At 28.8% G+C, this 19,625-nt stretch overlaps 1 protein-coding gene across 1 annotated transcript in view; it reads right to left on the bottom strand.

Annotated features, from left to right (window-relative positions):
* Window positions 1–19,625, bottom strand: part of LOC142319287 (dynein axonemal heavy chain 7-like) — a 187,489-nt gene that overhangs the window by 150,372 nt on the left and 17,492 nt on the right. The window contains exons 7-11 of the mRNA XM_075356394.1: window positions 18,946–19,161; window positions 17,119–17,322; window positions 13,292–13,581; window positions 5,302–5,424; window positions 2,329–2,482 (exon numbers count right to left, since the gene is read on the bottom strand). Coding sequence (XP_075212509.1) covers window positions 2,329–2,482; window positions 5,302–5,424; window positions 13,292–13,581; window positions 17,119–17,322; window positions 18,946–19,161 — 987 coding nt within the window. The remainder of the gene's footprint in view (window positions 1–2,328; window positions 2,483–5,301; window positions 5,425–13,291; window positions 13,582–17,118; window positions 17,323–18,945; window positions 19,162–19,625) is intronic.

The raw sequence follows: 19,625 nt of genomic DNA, 5'->3' as shown, positions 1-19,625 counted from the left end.
AGATAGTCTTGCAAACTACCACTTTTCTATAATTTATGGAAATATATTGGAAATGGTCACACATAATAATAATATAAAGAGTTCAACTCCACAAAGTTCAAGAAAGACAGAGGAAAACTGGCCAACCAGCTTTTAGGTAAATAAGCCACAAACAGGTAAATATTCCAAAGAAAAGATTGAAACAAGCCTACACATAAATCCAAGAGTCCTAAATGAGACTGACAAGCTGATTATACAAGATGCAAGTAAGAATCTAACCTTTAATTCACTCTGCTTTTTGTTAAGATGATAATTTTAGTTGACAGTGTTATATAATAATTTATTAGATCAATCTTTAATTTATGAATTCTGATTATTTTAATATTTATGCATAAATGATTAATGCAATATCTGTTATTTAAACATACAACCAGTTATTTCAGTTACATTTATAATTATTGTTGTCACACCTCACCACAGATGATCAATATACACACCTACTACTTTTCAGAAAATAAAAGAGAAAATGTTCTAAATCAACCAAAAATGTTCTAAAAATTCAAAAATCTGTTTTTTCTGTTCCTCTACCTTCAAAATCACCTTCCAAGAATTTGTTTGATTTTTCTACGTTTATTATATCAAATGAAAGAAATAAAAAAAATACTACTAAAAAAATGTACAATCAACAAAAAGTTACCTAAAATTTCTTTTTTGGGGGTGGGGGAATATTATGATGAAATATTATTGCAATATTATTACTTAATTTTTTAATAGTCTTAAAACTTTAAATAAACCCAAAATGTTTTGAAAAATTAAATAATCTATATTTTTAAACTTTGATTGGCTCTTCCAGCCCTCAATATTATCCCCAAAGTATTTTTTTTTACTGCTTCACTACTACTATGCCTAGGTAGACATTAAAAAAATTTCAGTTAAAAAATATGCAATAAATAAAAGACAGCTTTTTTCAATTTTTGGAGAACAACAAAATTTTGTGGCAAAATTTTTTTTGTTATGATAATCATGCACACATGTACTGAGCTGAATATAAAGTGGGGTTATGTTTGAAAAATTTTGAGAAATTTACATCCAAAAAAACCCCCTGGAGATACCCTAAAAGTTTACCAACAAATTGCCCCATATACACAAGTTTCTGTAAAAAATTTCATCAAAATCTATTCATCCAGTCAAAAGTTATTAAGTTTCAAACACACCAATGCACGCGTATGTACTTTTGTACATACATGATCCCCAACCTTTTTTTTTTTGTTTCTTGGGATCCCTGGGTCATGAAACATTGAGAAATGCAAAAAACCATACTTTCCTTCTTACAGCAGAGCTCTAGAACTATGATATGCAATGAAAGTAAAAGTCAATATTGATAATATTAAAAATACAACTGGAATATTGAAAAAAATTAGCATAAAAATAACATATAATAATTATTATACAGAAAATGGGAGTATTTTTTTCTTTTATGATTTCAAAAAGTAATACGAGTAGCTGAATATCAGACATCTGACTACTACATTGAAATTGGGATATCGACTAATTCCTATAATATTTTCCACGCTATTTTCAGTAGTATGATTTTCTTTCAGACGGGCAGAAAAGTGTGATTTCCAGGAATTTATGTTCTTGTTACTTTCAAAACTGCACAACTATTTATTTCAAGCATGGACATTATCCAACGAGCTAATGGCATATTAGAATTCCTACCACATGATTAACAAAACTGTCATGAAAACTGTTTGTTTTTGTGCAGATAATTGCTTTGTTTACGTGTAAAAAGCGTGATTTATTAAAAAAACGAGTCAGTATTTGTTGAGTGCTTACTGCATAATGTAACAGAATATTTCACAGACTCCTCCTGAAAAAAACAAGAAAAAGTTATCTCATCCTGAAACATGGAAATGGAACACTGAAAAGGTCCAAAGGTAAGTTATAAACTTTTGATAAACAAATATTTATTTTTTATTAACTGTTTTTTTCATATACCTTTCAATTGTAAATAAGTTCTGTTAATAAATGCATTCAGTTTTTGATACTTACAGACAGGGGTTTTGTTTCAAAAGTGGAAATTTGAGACATGGTTTACTTCAAACATAGACATTTATATTTTCAAACACAAATTTTTTGTTTATTCACAAAAAAATTAAGAAACTTGTTTGAGCTGTTTTACACCTCTTACCATTATACTACATAAAAATTTCCTTGATTAGTTATATAACTGTTTAAAAACAGATAATGACTCTACAGCATCATACATGAGCAACACTGCAAATGTCCACCTTTGATATTCAGCTTCTCAATTACAAAGTTAAACATTGAATTGAAACTATATTGTACCTTGTCAACAGCACTAAATCTTCTACCTTCTTCTGGCATCTGTTGCTGAATATCAGGTGAAGAAAAGATTGGTTCCAAATACATCCAAGTAATCTGAACCTTAAGCCACTCATCTAAAATTTCTTGAAGCAGTGTTAGTTTTTGTTCCCAAGAACTAAAAAATTAAAAAACATACTGCTTTAATAGACATTTATTTAACAACTAGCTGTATTTATAAGAATGGAAAATGATAATATTTTCTCAAATGCACAATAGCATCATTACAAAATAGTAAAAAAATATTTCCGTATAAAATAGTCAGTAAAATAAATTAATTGTACTCTAATACAAACTGTTTTAAGCATTTTTTCTTAACTGAATACATTCATAAGGTAGTTCATTAAATAAGTTCTTAATGCAAGATTAGAACAAGATTTTTAACTCAATAGAAATTTCTATGCATATACTTCCAGTATTAGCACATGTATTACATGAAATTAATATGCCTTGAAAACATTTCTGATATAAAAAGAGAGGATGATGCCAGACTAGTATCTTTTATAAAAGTACAATGATATCATTGCAGTATGCCAGTACTTTACTCTGAACCAAAATATCTCTGTAAATTTTTAGGATTGATACATTTAATACTGAATGAATAGTGAGAGATGTCATTGGTATAGTACATTTTTTATTGCAATGCTCTCATACTCATAACAATAAAATTTAAAACTTTCTTAACACCTTACAAAATGTTACACGAGATCACAAAAATATTTTTTGATACTACAGGAAGTAATATTACCATTCTCAGCATTGCTAATTCTTCTATAACCTATTCTGAGAATATATTTGTTTGTAACCTATTCTGAAAACCAATTTGTCTGTTAACCTATTCTTTACTAACAAAAATAAATCACTTACTGAAATATTTATAGTCCATCATGCAATTTTACAGTTCTAAATTTACCAGTTTAACTGAAGTTACTGACTTAAAAAAAATTACTAACTTCAGTGGATATATTATACTCTACTCATTACTTCCATACATTTAGCAAACAGGCATTGATATGAGCAGCACAAAACCAACTTTTTTTTATGAACTTTGAATTTTACAACAATGTAATTTACAAATTACACACTTTTTGTTCATATTTTAGCTTTAAATGAGAAATATCATTATTAGCAGTACTATTATTATTAGAACTGAATTTTACTAGTTTTGGATTAAGAAATGGAGTGCTTCATCAGTTAGAATGCTTCAAATATTGGAATTAAAATTACTAAATATAATTCATTTTTTGCATGTGATTACCATAATTCCATAAAAAAACATGATAAATCAAAAAAAAAGATAGATAATTGAACATTTCAAGGCAGGACACGCCAGATATTTGAGTAAGAGAGCACTGCAATAGATTTTTCAGTTTTTTGTTTAGTGTTTTAAGCGGAAAAATGTACAAAATTCCTTTTTTATCAACTATTGAATTTCTTAATGATATAATGTTTAACTTTTTCATGGTTTTTAAGGACCCATTTCTTATTCTGTTTTTATCATGCAACATGATAAAACAGAATAAACCCTCCCTTTTTCAAAAGGTGTACCAGAATGAAAAATGATGCTCACTATAATATATAACTGGCCTTACTATTTTAAATACTGCGCTGCCCTTGCTTAGACATTGCTTAAGCCACACGTTAATGCTCTATGCGTTCCAGCAGAATATGTCCAGACCTGCTGAGCAAATGGCGTGTATGGTTAGCTATAACAACTGCTACAAGGCCATAAATTGACACTAGTATGAAAAAAATCAAGAAAAATTGTCAAAAGGGACGTTCACATCAATTTGAGATTTTGGAGATTCCTGTGCATTCCGTGGATTGTACACAAGTGTCTGTTATTACCGCATGGTGCACTGGTGTAAAGCAATATTAAACAACAACAACAGTCAGTCATAAAGAACGCCACGTTCTTTGGACGTTCATTGGACGCCACGTCCAATGTAGTGAATGGATACGTAGAATAGCACATTGTAATGAAATTTCTCATGAATGAAGGCATAAAACCTGGTGACAATTATTCGCGACTTCTTGAACAGTAAGGTGATGAGACTCTTAGTCGCAGTAAAACATATGAGTGGTGCAAAAATTCTAAAAAAGAAACATCAGTGAGTAGTGATCCTGGTTGAGGTGGTTCAGAGCCACCAAAGTTATGGCCTCAGTTTTTTGGGGGAAAAATTGCATCATTCATGGCAATTTTCTACCCTGTGTAGTCAATATTAATAGCGAGAGTACTACTGCAAAATTCTTCATGATGTGCACAGTCTGGTGCGTTCATTAAAGGCGTTCTGTTTCTGCAGGACAATGCACAATCACATACAGCCCACTGCACAATATGCACACTACAAGATCTTGGTTGGAAGTCTGCACACTACAGACCGGACCCGCTCCCAGCAATTTTCACCTGTTCAGGCCATTAAAATTGTTCCTGGGAGGCCAGCAGTTCAACAGCAATGATGAGGTGAAGCAGTCAGTCCTACCTTAGTTCTGACGTTAACAACAAATCTTTCTATACTGCAGGTATCCAGGCCCCTAAATATTAGTTATAATAATGAGCAAAAGGCATAATGCTCATAGACAAGATAAGGTCATAGTCATCATTGGTGGCAAAATTATGAAACCCACACTCGCTAATAGTCAGGCAAAAAGTTAGATATTTTTCAGACTTGATTTGGAAAAGAATGATTTAAGGACTAATAGTTGATAGATAATTTCTTTCTAATTCAAAGTTTAAAAGGCATTCACATTTTTTTGATCAATATTCTACAGGCAAATTCACATTTACATGTGTACAAATAGAAAAAACAAATTGTTAAATGTAAAATACTTCCACCGGTTAGTCTTTTTCCTTTTTTTCTGTCTCGCATTTCACGACCTACTGTCATAACAATTTATGAGCAATTCAAATTGAAATTAAGCAATAAATTTACTCACATTATTGTCTTCTCAAACGGTTTAATGTATGGCGAGTTCTTCATAGTCTGCGTTTTTACAATGTGATCATCAAGTAACAGTTGAATATCATCAACACTTGTCAATATGTAAGTACCACTGTCTCTAAAAATTGCATTACCAGAAAGTTATTAGAATTCATTAATAAGAATTTTATCACTGCATTCATTCTACACCTTAATTAAAACATGTATAAATTTTAACAATAATAAAACACCTATATTTTTAAACTGAAATTTACATCATGCTAGAATTTAAGCATATTAAACAAATTAAGTGAATAAAACAAATTAAAATAATCAGTCCATTAATCAATAAGGGAAAAAATGGCTGTGGTGTAAGTTAACACATTCATGAAATAAAGAACATGAAATGAAATGATACAATTCAAATTATTTATTTTTACGTTGTTCTTAGTTAAAAAGATTTAAAAGTATCATCATTAATAGCAATATCAAAACTTTTTGTAATATTTTTAGGTAGCAGCCAAACACTAAAGAAATGAGCATACCAAACCATTTTTTTTTTAAATTTATGATTATACATTAAAATTATTGTTGCCATTGCAGTGTTTAAAACCAGACCCCCCTTCACTTTGGAAATATAAAACAAATTGTAAAAACTGCATGCTTATCAATATTGCAAAATAAAATCTCTATTATTAACCACTGGACAGTGAAAAAGCTACCAAAACACAAAGGAGGAACAAAAGATTATTGTCAACACAAATTTAGGTGCTGAAAAAAAAAATTTATTGAAGAAATGAGAAAAGTTTATTGAAGAAATGAGAAAAATTTAATGGGGAAAATTAGGTCAAAACACATGAAAAAACTATCAGTTAAAAATTTGAATAACACTATGTAGATATAGTAAATGCTAGCAGCACACCCATTCCCTTGCAGAGTGGATATTTATAAACTAATTTAAAATAAAGAATATTAAAATTAATTGAGAAAAATTAATCATAACATTGCTCCTAGCACATATCCAATCCTGAACGAATTATTTAATAGTTTAATCATAAAATTTTAACGTAGCAAGCTAAAATTAAGAATATGTCCTGAAGTTTGTTTTAACCTTTTATACTACTATCAAAAGCTGGCTGTCATGCTGTCATATAAAGTACAAACTGGTGATAAGGACAACTATGTTCAGCTACAATGTTAACAACCAGTTCCTTTACCTTTAAGCAAATACTAATGAATAAGATCAAATACAACAGAAATATTTATCTACCTGTATAGATTAACAAATATTTATCAGTGTAAACACAAACACCAAGGAAATTTTAATGTACTGATGAATTTTATAAAACTTTAATTTCAAAAAAATTAGCTCACTAATAATTACCTCAAACAACATTCTTACACATCTTACAAAGATATGTAAGAAGTAAGACTCCTGGAAAGAAATATGTAAAAAGATACTTAAGATATGTAAGAAGTAAGACTCCTGGAAAGAAACATGTAAAAAGATACTTAAGATATGTAAGAAGTAAGACTCCTGGGAGTTTAGGTTATGCACCCAAACTCCCAGGAGTCTAGGTACATAACCTAAACTCCCTGGAATGAGAAAAACTCTCTTGCTTTGGGAAAACTCATCCTCAGAGCAAAACATGTAAAATTTCCCATCTGAAATAGAATGTTTAAATAAATTTTAAAACAAAAACTGGAAAAGGAGAGTGTGGAAATAGAAATTCAAAGTTCATTTAGGGCTGGTAGGCCTTGTATATGTAATCTTATTGAATTTTCAACCTAATGAAAAACTAAGAAGAATGAGAAAGGTGTACTTATTACTTCTTGAAAAATCTGCTTATGACAAAGTATCTGTAAACAGACTTAGAGGGCACTAAAACGAGCAGGAATCAACAGTATAATGACCAACAATATTAAAAAATTATACAGAAATAATCGGTAAGATGCTGTAAGATTTATTTTTAGGAGATATAAAAGGCCTGCAGTAGGGATATAAAATTCCTCACACTTCAATGTACTGGTAACAGAAGATGAGGATGACATGACCTATATGGCAAGAAAACTAACGTATGCATAAGAATACAAGGCTTGTAGTTTGAAAATTAGTGAGGGCAAGTTTCAGTATTTGGTGATCAACAGAAGAGTTTTGGCTCTGAATTTCAATATTAGGTGGTCACTGGAAAAGCTTTGGCTCTGGATGCAGGGAAAGTATACTTAAGAATGTAACAGAGAATCGTTAACTAGGGATGACAGCCACGTCTGATTGTAGAGAGGGTCAGAATATTATTAAGCACTTATAACAGAAAGGTTGGTAACTAGGAATTCAACATTGACTGTTATGGTCCAATGAGATTTCAGTATAAAACACTATTTAATAAGACAATGATGAACTATTGTGTAACCTATGTGGCTAATATGTGTGTAATAAATGGCCAAATGAACAAAATCCTTTCAATGGAGAGAGATTATTGCAGGCTAAATTTTTTAAAAAGCTGAATCAGAGGTGAAAAAATCAGAAGAGAAAAAATCCGAAGATAAATGAAGGAAGAGTCATATATTAGACAGCATCAAGAAGAAATTGCTGTAATAGTATGGTCTTTCAAGAAGGATGTTATCTTACATTCTACAAGTGTACGATAGTAAAAAGGCAAAGAGGAAGAAATAGAACGATTTCTTGATAGTAATTTTTATTAGTCCCAGTGGAGAGAAGAAATGCTGAAGAATAGGGAGATAGCTGTCAGTGACTTATACAGTACGGAATTATAATGCGGTCATTGTGTTGACCCTGATGTTATATAACATCAGGGTAAAATAGAAGCAAAAACCTGGTGAAAATAAAAAAAGGGGTTGGTAAATTTATTAAGTGAAAACAATGTAGAAAACACAAGGAAATGGTGATATAATGTTGTATAAGAAGGATCTGAAAGATAGTGTAAAATGCTAATTTACAAAGTTCCACTACGTTGCATGTACACTAAGTTCCAACAGTTAAACGTGAAGCAAAGACAAGGGCTACAATGAAAAAGGCATTGGAAATTTTTCATTTCCATCCCTACTTTTAGGCAATGATAATGAAATTCCCATGCATTAATATAAGGTTTATGAATTTGTAGTTTAGCATCCTAGCATTATACAATAATTATTATCGATAATAAATAAAATAAAATTAAAAAATCACTTACCACTTACTCTTTTTAAAGATTCACATTAAAAACTTTGTAGTACTCATCACTTCATCAGTTGCATTAAAAATTTTAAAAAATTTTTAAAAATTCAAAAAAGAAGAATGATTTTTATATTTCTTCTTAGAATTAATAATCTGACTAAGACGGGCTAACATTCTTTCTTTTTTTTCTTTTTTCTTTTATTTTAAATACATCTTAAGCAATGCGCAACATGAAAGCATTAATGTGAGTTTTTAAAAAGTGTTATTTTTTTCTATTTTATTAATACAAGGGCAGCAAAACAAAGGAAAATGAAAATTTTTCAGGAAATTTGATGCAGGGTATTAGGAATGAACAGAAAGAGAAAGAGGGAAAGAGAGGGCAAAAGAGGGAAATGATGCATAAGACATCAATTGTAAATAAGATTAGTTTGATTTCTGATGGTCACAACAAAAAAAGTACTTTCAACAGTGTAAAAAAATTTATAATATTTAGTAACAGTAAGAAATTAAGTAAGGTTTTCCACCCACTCTATTCATATTGAGTACATCCAAGTCTTTATATGTTATGGAAACATGTGCAGCATAGATTTACATGCAGATTGTAAAGAATGAAAATGAATTTTCAAATATTATAAACTGGCATGTATGAGGAATAGCCAATACAGTAATAAGTACTTGGCTATAAGCAAAAATATTTGAACAAAAAATTAAAAATATTAACACCATACAACAACAAAAACATGCTTATTAAAATACGGTTTAATTATTTAAAAGCAATATATAATAAAATAGTAGTATTAAAAATTCTAATATTTTAAGATAAATAGTTACACACAACAGTAAGAAAATATTTAAAAACCCATGATAAACTGAAAAATACACAATAACAGTAAATTATTACAAGCATAGTAATAAGACAAAAGAAAAAAAATTAGCAATGAAACAGTTTTTACTTTTTCTCATCAGCGACTCACCACATATTTATACACATATCCAATGAGCAACGATAGCAAGACACAAGATTTTTAAAAATAATATTGAGATTGTAATTACAACAAAAAATACACAAAATAAATTATCAATCACATGTAAGAAGTTACTGTGCTAATTTTAAAACTTTAATTATACTTTAATGAAGAGTTTGTAAATCAAATTCTTGGAGGATTCCACATCTTCAGTTAGTTTTAATTCTACAATTACATTAAAATTAATTGTTCTCATAATTTGTGAATTTGATGAATACACAAATTCTGCGTATATACTCCACTAAGTTATTAAATTATATAATATATACAATATTATATAATATACAATATATCAGGTATATAAGCAATTCTATATCTATTTTTTTTTTTATTAAATATATTAGTGATACTTGTAGTACTGTTTTTATGACATACATACATATATATATATATATATATATATATATATATATGCCCTGTGGATCATATTTCTAAAGTTATTGATTTTATATATTCAAGGCTTATATGTATACATATATGTATGTATTTAACACCATTAAATGCAGCACAAAAGGTGGTGTGAACTTCACAACAATAATAGTATCTATCATTTTTTTAAACAGAACCCTAAAAGCACAAAAATAGAATACATGCTGATCAGTAATCATACAGTAAATTTGTACCATTTTATTCACATACTGACTAATTTTATAAAATTATCTTCACTTGATAGCATGAGTGATGTTATTATGACTTCACATGGGCACATTTGTCAAAAAACAACAAACTTTGGTATAGGTAAAGTTGTAAGAGGAATGAAAAGAGTCCACTTGCCTACTCTTTAAAGAAAACAAAATTTTCTATACCAAAAATGCCATGAAAAATATGTTTTCACTAATTAAGTTTTTCACAAGTGATGAAAAACAAATTAAAAGGCAAATATGATTAAATCTCAATTTTAATTTTCCCTCTACTTTTGAATTTTTATTCCTATATTTCACAAGTAAGTAAATTATGTACTCTCAACGCATATTTTTGAATTTATATTCAAAATACAGTAACGTCCATTACAAGATAACAGCAAGTATAACATTCTCTAAGGATAGCTCATTTCAAAATCTATAAAAAATATTAGTTATTCCATGAAGAAATAAGATTCACTGAATTTCCAATAATTCTTAATTTTCCTAAATCCAGTAAATTAAAAATTGCTGATAAGAGAAAGCATAGAAAAACACAGCTGGTTTTCTGTATGAAAAACAATCACTGCTGTCAAGTGTTTATTAAAGTAAGCCACCAAATAAAATTAAATAAAGCTTAATTTCTACTTACCAAATTTCTAATGACCAAACTGAATTTTAAATTCAATTTAAAATTGAATTGTAAAATTAAAAATACTTAGTAAAAACAGTACTAAATGTTATTAGCATGGGAATATTTATTACTGGATACTACACAAAATTTTAGGCCTCAGATTAATAGTAGAAGGAAGATTAAAGAAAAACAAACCAACATACTTGGCGTTTATAGATCTAGAAAAGGCATTCGATAACGTAGACTGGAATAAAATGTTCAGCATTTTAAAAAAATTAGGGTTCAAATAGAGATAGAAGAACAATTGCTAACATGTACAGGAACCAAACAGCAACAGTAATAATTGAAGAACATAAGAAAGAAGCCGTAATAAGAAAGGGAGTCCGACAAGGATGTTCCCTATCTCCGTTACTTTTTAATCTTTGCTGATGATATAGTAATTCTAGCCGAGAGTAAAAAGGATTTACAAGAAACAATGAACGGGCATAGATGAAGTCCTACGCAAGAACTATCACATGAAAATAAACAAGAACAAAACAAAACTAATGAAATGTAGTAGAAATAACAAAGATGGTCCACTGAATGTGAAAATAGGAGGAGAAAAGATTATAGAGGTAGAAGAATTTTGTTATTTGGGAAGTAGAATTACTAAAGATGGACGAAGCAGGAGCGATATAAAATGCCGAATAGCACAAGCGAAACGAGCCTTCAGTAAGAAATATAATTTGTTTACATCAAAAATTAATTTAAATGTCAGGAAAAAAATTTTTGAAAGTATATGTTTGGAGTGTTGCTTTATATGGAAGTGAAACTTGGACAATCGGAGTATCTGAGAAGAAAAGATTAAAAGCTTTTGAAATGTGGTGCTATAGGAGAATGTTAAAAATCAGATGGGTGGATAAAGTGACAAATGAAGAGGTATTGCGGCAAATAGATGAAGAAAGAAGCATTTGGAAAAATATAGTTAAAAGAAGAGACAGACTTATAGGCCACATACTAAGGCATCCTGGAATAGTCACTTCAATATTGGAAGGACAGGTAGAAGGAAAAAATTGTGTAGGCAGGCCACGTTTGGAATATGTAAAACAAATTGTTAGGGATTTAGGATGTAGAGGGTATACTGAAATGAAACGACTAGCACTAGATAGGGAATCTTGGAGAGCTGCATCAAACCGGTCAAATGACTGAAGACAAAAAAAAATAAAAAACTACACAAAAATACTAAAATGGTACATTGTAAATGGAAACATACTACAATTTTAATAGGTTCATTCACTTCAAATGCAATATTTTCTTTTACTAAGTCACATTATACTTTGCTGAACTAAAAAAATATTTGATTGTTTTTTTTATTTGCTTTATCAGTGTGTCTCATACTGCCCAATATTAAAAATTGACCGGCTTAAACTCTCAATAGATATTAAATAAATAAATTTTTTTTCTAAAATTTGATATCTATTGAGATTCAAGTTTATATCAAAGTAATGTGACTTAGTAAAAATAAATATTGCAATTGAAGTGAATGTGAACCTATTAAAATTGTAGTATAAGTTTCCATTGTATTTACAATGTACCATTTTAGTATTTGCGTGTAGTATCCATTAATAAATATTCCCATGCTAATAACATTTAGTACTGTTTTTACTGTAATTGCTTTAGTCAGTACAGTGGTAAGCACAAATCACAAACTTCATGCTACCTTGTTTTACTTCCATTCTAATCATTATTAATAAAACTTTTTTTTTTGTATCCTGTTCTTGTATTTTGTTCAATATCATGAGCACAAAATTCTCCGGAATAGGAAAACGCTTTGTCATTTATCTGAAGATTTTCTATTATTAAGCATTACTTTGCATATTGCCTTTTGAATATTTCTTATTCCTTATTTATCATTCCTCCTTTTCCCTTTTGAAAATTGCAGGTTTCTATATTTCAATATGGATACATTCTACAGCTCCAATCTATAGCATAGTATATTGCAAACATTCCAATTTTTTTTAGCTGTGATAATTTTTAAGTCCTCTGCTATTCATATGGCACCTTAAAAATAATCCCATTTTTCATTACAGTATCTCCCCTCTTTCATGTTCACTAGTGAACATTGTTCAAAATATCATTCATGAATATCTAAGTAACTAGTCTGACATTAATTTTTTTACAACTTAAGGTATTCATATAAATATCCATGATTAAACTACAAACATTTCTTTCTATTTTTCATGTTTGTCTGAAGCAGCATTAAAAATTTTCCAGTATTTACACTAAAAGTAAAAGTAATCATTTATTAAACTCATTTTAACACGTAGGCTGCAGTATTCTTTTAATTAATGTAATTTTATATAATGTACTCAACATACATAATACACCCTTGCACACATGCACGACGCATGAATGCGCAACAACCAAGAAATGTATTTATTTGTTTATGGTTCTGAAATTATTTTATTTAATAATATTTAAGAAACATACTGTGATACAATCTACAATATTTTAAAATTAATTATTTATTAATAAATAAGTTAATACAAGTTAAATTAGTAAACAAAATGTACCTGTAAGGTGTAATTTGAAATTCCATATCCTTCCACTCATTCATCATCTTGTTGAGGGCACGCTCAAGATTATTCTCTTTAGTGGCTGAATCACTAATTACTTCAAACTTTGGAACATATTCTTCAAGACCTAAGTCAATAATCTTTTCAAGTGTTAACTCAGCATCAGCTCTAACTGGAAAACCTACTATTTCTGATACCAATTCCCAATGTCTATCTTTCATTCCAGGATTTCCAAGTGTCATAACTATTGGTGAATGACTCTTAAATTCTTCAATTTCTTCACGTACCTGTAAATGTAATCAGTGAAAGAATAAATCTGCAGAATTAACTGCATCAAAAGGCCGGATTACTGGTTTTAGTTAACCTTGGAAACATGCCTAAAAACCCAGTTTTTTGTCTCTGGTTCCTGTGAACCACTTCACTTGAAAATCAATAGGGTTCACTATTTCTACTATGTTACATTGTCCTAGTCAAAATTTGTTAAATACTGTTATACTATTGTTACATTACATTGTTATTGTACATTATTCATCAAAATTTGTTAAAAATTGTGCCCAGTAGAACAAAAACCTGACATACCAAAAAAATCTTGTTTTTTGCCTCTAACTCCAGTTCCTGTGAACCGATTTACTTGAAAATCAATAGGGCTCTACTGCCAATAGGTTTACATCACCCGACCAACTTTCATCAACATCGGTTAACATTTACGTCCAGTAGAATGGACAAAAAATCTTATACATTCAAATGTATATAAAAACATCAAGAATCGTGTTCCGGAGACTCAACTTTTCTTTAAAAGTTGATCCTACACCACCTCTGACATCCTATTATAAAATCTGACCAGGCACAGTAGCAACTTCTACAAATTTTTTAGAAATCCACAAAAAAAAAATATTTATAGTTTAAGTATTAAAAGTTATCAAAGGATATCAAAAATTACAAAATAAAAAAATATTTTTATTGGCATATAATTAAACATTTAGTTTAGTATATATTATTAATTTAAATATTACCTATGACAGTATAAATAAAGTTTTTGTATTCTACACCAGCACTACAAAATAATTTTATATATAAAAGGGTCTGAATATAACAGTTCATAAGCATCTAACAAGTCCTGTCTCTTAAAATAATTTATTCTTAAGAAAATAAAAGGAAATTTAGAAAAAAAAATTGCACCATCCAGTAGAATGAAAAAAAAAAGCTGAAAAAGTACCCAAAAAACCCTTTTTTTGATTCTAAGTTCAGTTCCTGTAAACCAATTCACTTACAAATTGGGCTCTCTATCCTCAATAGGTTTACATTTTTCCACCAAGTTTCATGAAGGTCTCATGAATTGTCCAAGTTTCATGATTTGCATTCTTATACATAAAAAGTTTTCTATGTAAATAAAACATGACCGGGGTGCAGTAGCAATTTCTAAATCTATGGTAGCAATTTCCAAATTCGGTGGAAATCCACTAAGAATGCTTAAAGATATTTTATGGGTCACTTTAAAAAAATTCAGACAATAAAAAAATTTATGGTTGGCTAATTTATGGCTGGTATTTTCCAGTTTAAACCAAAAATTGCAAGTAATCGATGGCTGAAGTTGTTACTTTATGAAAATCTATATTAACAAATAAAAAATTTTATTGATTTTCACAGAATTATTTTAAGAACCACAACAGTTTCAGTACACAGTAATTTCCTCAGGTGGTATTTCCTTCCTCAGGAGTTAACACTTGAGGAAAGTAATGTGTACTGAAACAGCTGTTGGAGTTTATTTTTTAGTAATTTTATGAAAATCAATTAACATAAATTTTCTTTTGCTAAAAGTTGTAAGCAAAAAAAGCACAATATACACAACAGTTTGATTTAATTTATACCAAAAAGAACATCAAACAAATCTACAGTAAATTATAATCAAATTTTAAAATTTGGTTCAATTTCAAAGCAACATTGATTTCTTGCACTAGTAGAGAAAGCCAAATTTCACAAAGATATTGATAAAGCAAGATGTACTCATGGATTGGTAATTAATTTTACAAAAAAACTACAATCATTACCATGAAAGAAAATTGCTTCTTTTGACAAATTCTATTTTATGAACCATGTGATGAAAATAACTGAATTAAAATAGATAAGTTCTATTAAAAGCATTCAAGTTCCATTATTTAATATCATAAGGGGTGGAGAATTTACTGAAAATAAGGTAATCTTGTAAAAATAAAGAAATAAAAATATAGTTTATATCAATATGACACCACTTCTTTAATAATTTTAGAAAGCAGTTTCACAATATTTTTATATAAATAACAGGATTGTAAAAAAAATTCTAATGAATTTTTTTTATGACAACTATTGTAATTTTTCAGTTGACCTAAATTGTATTTAACTTAACACTGACTTGATATAATTATGATAAATTAGTGAGGTCCGGTCATTCAACAAAGTTCACTGATAATGTAGTGGCAACATCTAAGAAATTTGTTATATTATAGTGGGAAAAGACCAAAATTACAATGTTTACATACTTGGTCAATTAATGCAGTAAAACAAAGATTTTGTAGTTACCTGACATTCTACATAAGCAGCATCTATGTCTAATTCTGGCATTCATGTATAATCATCAATTACTATAACTGGGCAAATTACTGTAGAGAATTAATACACTACTGTAAATTAAAATGCACTTGTGTAATTAAGAGTATATTAGCTAAAACATTGCCTCTTGGGGAATACAACAAAAAATGAATGAAATGTGCTGTTGACATAAGATAAAGCTGACTTGAGTGTTTCATCAAACTTCGATAAGATCAACATGAACAAAAAGATTGACTTCCTCTACAGTTTACATTTTCACACAGCCAATTTCCTTATTCTGATAATTTTAACTTCTGATAGTTTTAATATTTAACTTTTCACAATTAGCATTTATTGTCTACATAACGAAAAGATAAATTTTTTTTTTATTTCAAATTTCTAGGAAATTTTTCTTCAAAATCTTATTGTGGACTAATTGTTCAATTCATTCTTTAACAGCTACAACCAGTAGTATGACTGATAATAGGGCTTGCCTTAAGATAATTAGAAAACCATTTAGCTATATAGTCAAATATAACAGAGTTTAATATTTTGTTTATACTAAAAACATATCAAATGATGGAACATACCCAATGAAGGATGATGATATAACAAAACAGAAGTGTTGATTTTAACACACTAGTTATTGCACCAAAGTGCAATAACAAAAATAGAAATATATTCAATAAATTTCATACAACACAATAAATCTTAAAATTATCTCACAAGTCAAACATACAGACATTTAACCAGACCCATCAAATTTTACAATATAATAAAACAAATATGCACATAAAAGTAAAGACTTTAACACACCTGTACGAGCGCAATACCACTGAAATTTACATCACTAAATTTGACAAAAAATTAGCATTATATGACCAAACAGCATAGATAATTTGATCTGATACCGAGGTTCCCTGACTACTTCAAGGTAAGTAACATTACAATAGTGCCAGCACTAACTCTAATAAAGAAGGAGTTACACAATTAGCAACAAAAAATCCTTGTGAAAGAACAATTACCAATCAATTTGAAAGAGACAATCATTTTTAATACTTTTACAAAAAGTCTTTAAAAGACAGTTTAAAAAGCTCCTTCATGCTGGGTATACATTGTCAGTTATTATATACCCTGCATGAATCTACAACTTTATGTAGATTAAAGTTTTACACAACTCTCCTAGCATTCAAAAATCTAAAACCAACTCATACCAGATCAGTAAACTGAAATAGGTGCGACTAAAAGAATTATCTTACTTTTAGAGCCAAATTTTTGGGCGCAGGTAAGTCTGCAAACTGTTTCTCAAGTTTGTATATATTACGAAAAAATGTCTGAGTCTCTGAATCAATTTCTTCAGGTTCAAATGTTCCAACTCTGCTGCTAGTCCATAAATCATGTTTTTCCTTAAAATCTTTTGCATTATCGTATAATTTTTTGAATGGAGCTAATTTATCAGCAATCTAAAAAAAAAGATTAATTATTGAGGGTAAATTAACACAAATTATATTTATAAGATTGTAAAACTAAAGTAAATTTATCATCAACACAACTTTATTAGATTGAGAGAATGGATGGATCACCACTTGCCAGTGTTGACAGACTGGAAAATGTTTAGTAAATAGTGGACAAGTATAAAAAAAAATGGTCCCAAAAATAAACCATTTGTTTCAAATTGCACTTCTCAATTTTTTAACACAATATACATATACTGTGTTAAAAAAAAAATATATATATATAATGTATAATATGTATAATGTATAATATATATATGTATATATTGTGGCCATGACTTACTTATCTAACCTTAAGATGTTTGCTAAAATTTGTTTTTCTGGCAAGTAACAACCAGTCTGTTGATGTGACAGAATTTTTATTTTAATTCACATTACATTTTGATCTATAATACTATTATCAATATTTTAACTCTCAAGAAAGTTGACAACACCCAGAATGCACAACATTTTCATTAACTTAATGTCTCTGTGACCACTGAACAACTGTTCAAAAGAGATGAACTACATTAGAAAATTCTTAAATGATTAATCAACAGTTTCTTCAAACTATTTCCTGAATCAGTACAACTGTCAGCCACCCACTTTCCTCTTCATTGATGTTCTACTCACTTTTAAATGGAGAGTGAGTAAATATCAAATATTATTAATATTGTTATTAATAATAATAGTTATCAATCATCAAATATTACACAATTATCAATAAATATAATTAACCTTCTTTCCATTAAAGAACTATATAAACTTATGTATTTCACATCAATTATTTAATCTTTTCTGTTGTACTTGAGAGCTGGTGACAATTCTTGTTTCACTTAATTTAAACTGCTATTATTAAATGAGTAAGATCATTAAACTTATTTCTACAAATGACTTACCCATATTCAAGTCCAACTTCATTGCTGTATTAAATCATATTGTATTACAACTTATACTATTGCAAATGTATGTTATGTAATGTTTATTTCTGTATACTTCTTGAGATCTTTTCTTGGGATACAGAGAGAAGCTAATGGAGAGATATTGGTAAGATTTCAGAGAAGGAGCTATATCTAGAGGGGAAATAAGATCCCACTGAATATTTTTAAATCATTCCCCCCTAAAAAAATTGGAATTCTATCTTATTTAACTCTTATATTGGCACTTTTTGCCACTAATTAGACACTTGCAGTCTGTTTTCAACACTTAAAAAACAGAAAGAGATTCACAACCCAACCCAAAATGGTAATTACATAAACTTTTCATCAATTATATCTTTAGTCATGCTCAAAGATGGATCAGTTTGGTCTCTCTCATAAGTAACATGACTATGTTACTTATGTTCTAAGATCTCTACTAATTTTCTTTTCAGTTTAAAAAGTAATTTAATAATTCTTCTTGCACAAATTCATCTCTTCCACTACCTCTGAAATAAGAAGTTCTTGCACAGAGACATTACCAAAAACTTCTGACTTCTGCCATACACAGAGTACAAAAACATTTATGACAACACATTCCAGTGATGGAGCAAATTATTTACATAAGTTTGGTGGATACATGCAATTAAAATTATTATATGTCTATTAACTCTACCTGTTTGCGTAAAGGAAAAGCTGTTTCTTCCCATCCATACGCTCTTTCTTCTTCATTGAATGCATCAATTTTTTCTAATGCTCGTTCGAGGGTTAAATTAAGTAAATTAGCTTTTTTGACATAATCATTTAATTCTGTGATATCTCCATAAGATTGCAAATCATCAACTTGTTTCATACAAGTCTCTAAATCTTGTTTAAACGTTTCTATATTTTTCTAAAACAGAAATTAATTTAAGATAACTTAAGAGTAACCATAATAAGTAACTTTTAAGTAACAAACTTATTATATTACGGTAAGTTACTATTTTATAATTACTTAATTATAGCAATAAATTAAGGATATTATATTAATTTAACGGACTTTATGTACTTAAAATATACCTTCATTGCTTAACTGACACCAATAAAAAGTTACAGTTTTTTCTTAGTGAGAAAGAAGATTAATGAAGTGGTAAAATAATTTTGTCAGTAATCAAAACCCAGTATGTATGCTGACTAAACTAATTACATAAATGTAACACATACATACATAACAAAGTCAATAAGTAATAAACATTGTTTCAAATAACAAAAAATAAAACACAGTTTGATAAAATATAACACCAGACCTTGGTTTACAAATACTTCAATTTTTTTTAATACGACAAACTGGTTGAACATTGCACCTAAATGTCAATG

Source organism: Lycorma delicatula, chromosome 2 (assembly GCF_047948215.1).
Source record: "Lycorma delicatula isolate Av1 chromosome 2, ASM4794821v1, whole genome shotgun sequence".
NCBI lineage: Eukaryota > Metazoa > Arthropoda > Insecta > Hemiptera > Fulgoridae > Lycorma > Lycorma delicatula.
Note: the sequence above shows the minus strand (reverse complement) of the source record. Positions and strands in the feature narration are given on the sequence as shown.